General features: G+C 36.4%; 1 protein-coding gene across 6 annotated transcripts in view; it reads right to left on the bottom strand.

Annotated features, from left to right (window-relative positions):
* Window positions 1-5,500, bottom strand: part of LOC125028119 (di-N-acetylchitobiase-like) — a 7,628-nt gene extending 2,128 nt beyond the window's left edge. Inside the window, exons 1-8 of one of the 6 annotated variants that reach the window (XM_047617464.1) lie at window positions 5,383-5,500; window positions 4,554-4,807; window positions 3,350-3,494; window positions 2,868-3,076; window positions 1,381-1,523; window positions 979-1,108; window positions 621-782; window positions 1-374 (exon numbers count right to left, since the gene is read on the bottom strand). The exon at window positions 1-374 is cut by the window's left edge and continues 88 nt beyond it. In XM_047617464.1, the coding sequence (XP_047473420.1) occupies window positions 183-374; window positions 621-782; window positions 979-1,108; window positions 1,381-1,523; window positions 2,868-3,076; window positions 3,350-3,494; window positions 4,554-4,807; window positions 5,383-5,485 (1,338 nt within the window). In that variant the 5' untranslated portion in view covers window positions 5,486-5,500 and the 3' untranslated portion in view covers window positions 1-182. Of the gene's footprint in view, window positions 375-620; window positions 783-978; window positions 1,109-1,380; window positions 1,524-2,867; window positions 3,077-3,349; window positions 3,495-4,553; window positions 4,808-4,908; window positions 5,042-5,136; window positions 5,278-5,315 lie in introns of those variants that run through there. The other 5 variants (XM_047617490.1, XM_047617498.1, XM_047617504.1 and 2 more) reach the window with 5 other exon arrangements.
* Window positions 5,501-7,500: the final 2,000 nt, after the last annotated feature.

Below are 7,500 nucleotides of genomic sequence, written 5' to 3'. Positions count from 1 at the left end.
TGCAAATCACTTGGCAAACATTTATATATCACATTTCTTAGAACTAGAATTTTTATAAACTGCTTATAAGACAGGGAGTTTTACATTTATGGGGAGTTGTGCACAATATACACATTTATAGGCATAAAGCTTTTAACAGATTCTGAGGCTGTTACAAATCACAGATACCACTGTGTCCTGAGTTACACTGATGGTGGCAAGAGTCCCCACATAATTTTTCGGTGTTGTATGGCAGTTGCTGAAGCAGAATAGTCAAGGTAATTGACTGTGAAAATTCCAATGCTCAGGCCCCTTGACAATGCAACTGCATATTTATAAGCCAAGCTTCGCTCATCATCATAACGCATTTGGTGCATCTGACCCGTGCTGCTATCCTACAGAAGAAAATGAACCTTCACCAGGTGAACCATAGACTCAGCCTTATGAGGTAAGTTTCTGAATACTTTGACAAAGCATGATGTTAGCATTTACTAAACACTTTGGGAAAGCATGCTGTTATTTTTAAACATTTTAAATAAAATAAGTTACTTTTCTATACATATTGAAACATTACTTTTGAAATTAAGGTGTTCTATGAACACTACCATGTTCTTTCTCACCATAAATGATTTGCTACTCACCTTGACATTGAACCAAGGACTAAGAGAGTTCTTGTCCCAGTGGTACTGTGCATGGTTTGCCTCCATAGTGCTGATCATGTAGCTGTAAGGATACTCCTTCCCAGCTGCGTCACTGCAATTCACACCTCGGAATGGGACTTCCTTGATGAAACATGTTCCATTCTGTAAATTTGTTGAGTGGGAGGGAGAATTGGGGAAAAGAAAATGAATATACAATTAGAGAGTTGCACATACACACCTCCATACATGTATGCAGACATTCAGATTTACTTATCTATCTCTTGATTTATTCACACATATGAGGACAATATGATCTATAAATTCATGAAATTTATGACATTTTCTATGAGCTGTATACCTTGTCCAAGCTAATGCAGGGGTAGTTATACCCGTACCAGGGAACACCCAGGATCATCTTCTGGGGAGGAATACCCAAACTTATGTATGACTCTATCCCTTGTGCTGTCTTGTAGATGCCTGAATTTGGTCTAAATAAAAGAAAACCATATTATTAATTTAATTATTACTTGTAAAAATAATATTGTTAAGGATAAACACTTGTAACATATGATTCCAATATTACCATGAATACGAACTGTGGCAACAGTTCAAGGAAAATTGAACATATTTTAACATATATCTGATATTAATGAAACCTTTTAATAAATAAATAAACTTCATTACTCAAGAGAATTCTTAGTATTCCTTAGCAAAATATTGGTATACTCTTTACTGTTAGTAAATGATGTAAATAACTTACCTGGCAGTACAAGGGCCTTCTAAGATCTGACTCTGCTCATCGTAGGCCATAATGAATATCAGATCACTGTAATTAGCAATGGCTTTGTACTCGTAGAATCGTCCATCTATGCCTTCTGCTGACCATGCAACATCAAAAGATACCTGCAACATGTGTTATACAAGGGTTCTGTGATCACTCCTGCTCTTATTTTTGTACCTTTTGATTTGATGTCAACCTGTTAATCTGAAGATAATGAGGGTAGCATGTATATACTTGACATGCCCACTTAGGTTATTAGTTGTCTTTACACGTATTTGGCTCCACAAGTATCAACCCAACTACCACGGATTTACATTCTGTCCCTTGTAGTTTTTTGTGAATTTTGTTACATCCAGATGGCTCCACATGTGCTCAGCTATCAGTGGGCCCTAGTGACTGATCCTGATTTCCCCATTCCTTGAATTGGCGGGAAAATGTGTTTTTCTTTTTAATACAACTGATATTGATACTGTTATTTTGTTATTGATGTGATGCTTATTAAATTGTTATTTAAATCTTAGTAACATTTAAGACAATGAAATAATACAAAAGACCATTTCCAAAAGTCAAGGAAACGGGTAAACAGGTGAGATAAGTTGGACTAATAACTGACTCCTTGGTAATTAAGTACTTGGAGAGCCACCTATGAGTGAATACAATAAATAAATTTATATTACAGTGGGCATGGTATGTATTCTTGCCATCCATGCTGATTAGGTTAAGTCACCAATGAGTCAATCATGAGTACTACAAATCTCTATTGTTTACACTTTTCCTTGATTTTTTTTTTGGGGGGGGTATCTTATTTTGCTGTTAGTAATGTCAGTAACATTATAATAATTGTAATGTTCTATAATAATGATAACAGCATCAATATTGCAAGGTAAAATCAGGTTGGGTCATAAGGTTTACTAAGTGACTCTTTTGTGGAACCATCTATGTGCAGAGACATTTCATAAAACAATACTACAGTGAATACTACATTTTCCTGGTGATGTTGGGTTACTTTGTCATGGACATTAAAATATCCTTCATAGAAGAAAAGGAGATTTTATATATGACACAAATATGTTGGGTTTCGGATGGAGAATGGCAACAGCTAATTCAGTTTTTTTTGTTAAAAGCAATAATACACTGCAATTCCTTATGGCATCTAATTCTTCCCCAATGTTCCAGTTATCTGTTTTTGCATAAAAGCATTAAAATGATTAAACAGTGTATATAGCCTGAAAGTAGTATAAGAGCCAGTTAGGAATGTAAAGTATATGTATACATATACTTTATCTGCAATCTTTCTTCTTAATAAGTTTGACTGGCAAAAGTAGAGGCAATCAATGCTTTCTTTACATTACACTGCAAATATCATCTGTATGGCATAACTATACGTCTACACCTGACGTTAAATAAAAAAAAAAATCATATAAACCTGTGGCTGAGGATACAACCAGAAGCTTACAATACTGTACCTGTGATCCAGGCAGGACAGAGTGAAAAACACTTGCAGTCTCTCGGACAAGGCTTGTGAGCCCTTTTTGCTCTGGAGTGTTTGGTTCAATGGCATCCTCATAGTCAATGTTTATTCCGTCCAAGAATTTAAGGGCCGTGTCACTGGCTTGCATGTCAACCCAGTTTGCCCGGGCAGTGGCATTGGACAGTTTGCTTGTTGGGAAGTTACCTGTGACATTAAAAAAGGCTTAAAAGATAACCTTTATAGTCTAAATTTACTTGTGATTATCTTGTGTTTTCTGCATAAAACATATACAAAGATTTATTAGTTACCATAATAAAATTAAAAAAAAAATTGAATTCTGAACTATCAACAAAAATTAGTAATTTCGTAAACAGCAAGAAACTATTTGCCCTTTTTCCATTCCTTGAAATCTTTATTAAAATTTTTTGTATCTAACTGAATACTATTTGTGCAGGAGGTTACAGCTCACTGTCTCACCTAGTTTGACAACTTTCACTCCATGCTGATGAGCAAAACACACAAGATGTGGATCATAAAACCCAGCAATAGCAATTGTTGTTAGTTTGGTCCAGTCAAACTTGCTCCATACTGAAGAATCACACTTAAGAACAAATGCAAATACCTGGATAAGAAACAGAAATTAGTTCTATAGCTGTATACCAGTGTGCACAATCAAAGACAATAGTCATGTCATGCTTTTGTTATAAATTAACTGTAACTCATGAAAAATACGAAAGGCCTAACTTCATACTGTTTTACGAGTTACATTAAATCTTTGAACAAATCAAAAGCATGACTCTGTTACCCAAATGTACATTAAAAACCAGTATGAAATATATCAAACTTATCATGATGATACTGAAAAATAAAATAGTATACTAAAAAGTTTTGCTTTCAACTATAATCATTTTCTATAGACAGAATTTACATGTACCCTGTTTTTTCAGTACAATATATACAAATACATTTATCTATGAATGTGGGTTATCTATATCTATGTTTGTATATGTGTGTGTGTGTGTGTGTGTGTGTGTGTGTGTGTGTGTGTGTGTGTGTGTGTGTGTGTGTGTGTGTGTGTGTGTGTGTGTGTATTATATATATATATTTATATATATATATATATATGTATATATTATATATATGTATATATTATATATATGTATATATTATATATATGTATATATTATATATATGTATATATTATATATATGTATATATTATATATATGTATATATTATATATATGTATATATATCATATATGTAAGTGTATTATATATATGTATGTATGTCTGTATATATGTGTGTGTGTGTGTGTGTGTGTGTGTGTGTGTGTGTGTGTGTGTGTGTGTGTGTGTGTGTAATGTAAAATGTATGTATGCATGTATGCTGTAGATCAGAACACACACATGCAGTAAACACAAATATGTAAAAATGTTTTCTGGTCTACAATCTGTCTGGAAGAGACATCAAACGCAACCATGTATATCTGGGCAGCAGGAAGCGTGGAATGGTTCCTAAGATGTTAATAACTTGCCATGGAGGGCGACATGCTCTCTGTCACCAAAATAAATGAGTTGGAGCTTTGTTTACTTTTGCTGAAGCACTTACAGGCATGCGGACCTAACCAGTGTGAGTTTCCTAAATTCATCATAATGTCATTGAAAACTGATGGATTCCTACTTCTTTCTTTGCGGACTTCTTGACATATTCCTGAACGTGAGGCGCGAAAGGACTTTTCTCCTTGGCTTGAGCGAGGGGCATACACAGCAGGTCTTGGCTACATGGACAATCCCGGCTGCTCTCTAGGGAAGGAAGCCGTTCTGGATTCTGCGCAAAATGCTTCTGGCTGATCAAGGCCCCCAGGCTCACTTCAGCAAGCGTGGCCAATATTATGGCAAATAAAACTTTCACACTACATTCCATTTTTGTGTGTCCTGAAATGGGAAAAGTATAGGATATTAGGTAAATAACTTGTCACCATGCCTTCCTAAATATCTGACTTTCAAATAAGGAATAAATCATGCAATATCTTTACCATAAGACATTAACTCATTGCAGATCTGGAATGAGTGTCATAATAAAATGTTCAGTAACATTAACCAATGTCCAGTTTCAACCTCTCTGAACACTCGCGTGTCAAATAACTTTATTTTTGATTTGCAAAGGAAGTACATAGAAGACAATTTTCTAAGATTTATTTGTTCTGTCCACTGTATATATCATTTTCCTTATAAAAGATGGCTGGAGGAAACTTAACCCTTACCAAGTGTTCTTCACGATACCATTAACATGTATTAAACATTACGAAGTTTACCAATCAAGGTCTTTTCAGAAGTGACCAGTGGATGAAGGCTCGATCACTCACTCACAACACGAGAAGTGACTAAGCACTACAAAACGCGAAGTCACGTACCCACAGAACAACACACAGCTAACACATACCTCTTCCCAATCTCTCCAGTCACAGAAGCTAACGCAAGCCTCCCCTTCCCTGTTGCTTATCACTTATCTGCGAACGCCCCCCGAGCCGTCGTCAGCGCCGCCGGAGGAACGTCACGTCGCCCGCGGCTTCCTTCCCGAGTTGCCCGGAGCCGATTCTCGCGGCGGGGCATGCGGGGAAAATGTGAAAAAAATATATAAATTGTGAAAAAAAAACAAGCATTGAGAAGGGAGGGCATTGAGATAATGCGTGTTCAAAGACAGAGTAAGAAAAATCTAGTTTGATAGATATATTGATAAATAGGTAGGTAAGTAGTAGAGAGATTGATATATGGTGAGAGAGATAGGCTGATAGATGACGAGCGAGAAAGAAATAGAGAGAGGGAAATGCACACACACACACACACACACACACACACACACACACACACACACACACACACACACACACACACACACACACACACACACACACACACACACACACACACACACACACACACACACACACACACACACACACACACACACACACACACACACACACACACACACACACGTGACATGCCACTTCATACATCGGAGTGGTCATAAGAAAATGATCAAAAACTTATTCAAGAAACGTTAAAGGGCCTGGAAGAAGTGCTACAACTTTCGGAAACTAATGCAAAAGAAATTCTTGTAACGGGCTTTTAATAGCAAAAATTGACTGGGAAAGTTTCGATCCCGGAGCTCCGCCAGATTCGTGGAATGCAAAATTACTAGAAGACATAAATTCATTTCGGCTCTTCCAGAATGTAACAAATCATATCAGGATAAGAGGGCTACATAGACCGTCTATGCTTGACCTAATATTTACAGAGCATAAAGATGACATTAAGGATATGAAGTACTGCTCTCCTATGGGAGAAAGTGACCATGTAGTTCTTTAACTACATAAATAGTAAAACTAAAAGTAGAGGTCAAATTAGCGCCATCCAAGACAATAACATAGTTTAGCCTGAGGAAGAGGAAATGTGTGAAATCCTTAATGAGAAATTCCAGTCAGTGTTTGTCCAGGACCCATACTTTGAAAGGGCAAGTAACCGTACGGACGTAAATCAAAATATCGAAAATATCACACTCGAAAATAATGACATAAAGGACCCACTGAAAGGGTTAGACAAGACTAAAGCAGAGGCATCAGATGAGATATCTAACTGAGTTATGAGGGAATGTGCCGAAGAATTATGCACTCTGTTATCGTTAATATTCCAAATTCAGTGAAACAAGGAGACCTACCAAAAGATTAGAAACTTGCCAATGTTACACCTTTATACAAGAACGGCGACAAACAAAAACCTTTAAATTATAGACCAGTTTCGTCAACTAGTTTAGTATGCAAATTGTTTGAAAGGATAATTAGGAAACAGTGGATTGAAGTACTTGAAAATCACGATACGATAACAAATAAACAATTTGGTTTTAGGGAAGGAAAGTATCCTCTGTTTCTGTGATAAAGTTACTGAGGTATTACAAGAAAGAGACGGCTTGGTGGATTGTATATACTTAAACTTTGATAAAGTGTCTCATAAAAGACTATTATGGAAATCAGAACATCTAGGTGGAGGGAAAGGCAAACTCCTCGAATGAATGGAAGACTTACTTCATGAAAGGCAGATGAGAACCATAGTTAGAAGGAAGCACTCTACTTGGCGACGAATACCTAGCGGAATACCTCAAGAATCGGCCTTGGCGCCGATTATGTTTACTATTTTCATATATGATTTAGGGTCAAACATAAGACAAGGTAATTATCTGAAAATGTTTTCAGACGACGCGAAATTGCAAAAAAGAAAAGAAAAAAGAAAAGAAATAGACGATGTCTCATGCTAGTGCCTCCAAAGTGACATCGAGAACATATTCATTAGTTGTACGTGTAAAATGGAATTTAACACCAATAAATGCCATGTAGTCAGGTTCGGAGAAAGTAAAAATCGTCCACTATGCCAATACGTTAGGAGACGTAATATTAAACCAAGCAGATAAAGAAAAAGGTCTTGGAGTAATCATAAACAGGAATCTAAGCCCAAATGATCATATAAATGACAAGGTTCATGAAATGCTAGGGCTGATTGCCAATATGAAGACGGCATACATGTATGTGGACGAAGACATGGCAAAGAAGGACATTACATGGAATCCACAC

This window comes from Penaeus chinensis, chromosome 1 (assembly GCF_019202785.1).
Source record: "Penaeus chinensis breed Huanghai No. 1 chromosome 1, ASM1920278v2, whole genome shotgun sequence".
Taxonomy (NCBI): Eukaryota; Metazoa; Arthropoda; class Malacostraca; order Decapoda; family Penaeidae; genus Penaeus; species Penaeus chinensis.
This window is presented reverse-complemented; position numbering and strand designations above follow the sequence as displayed.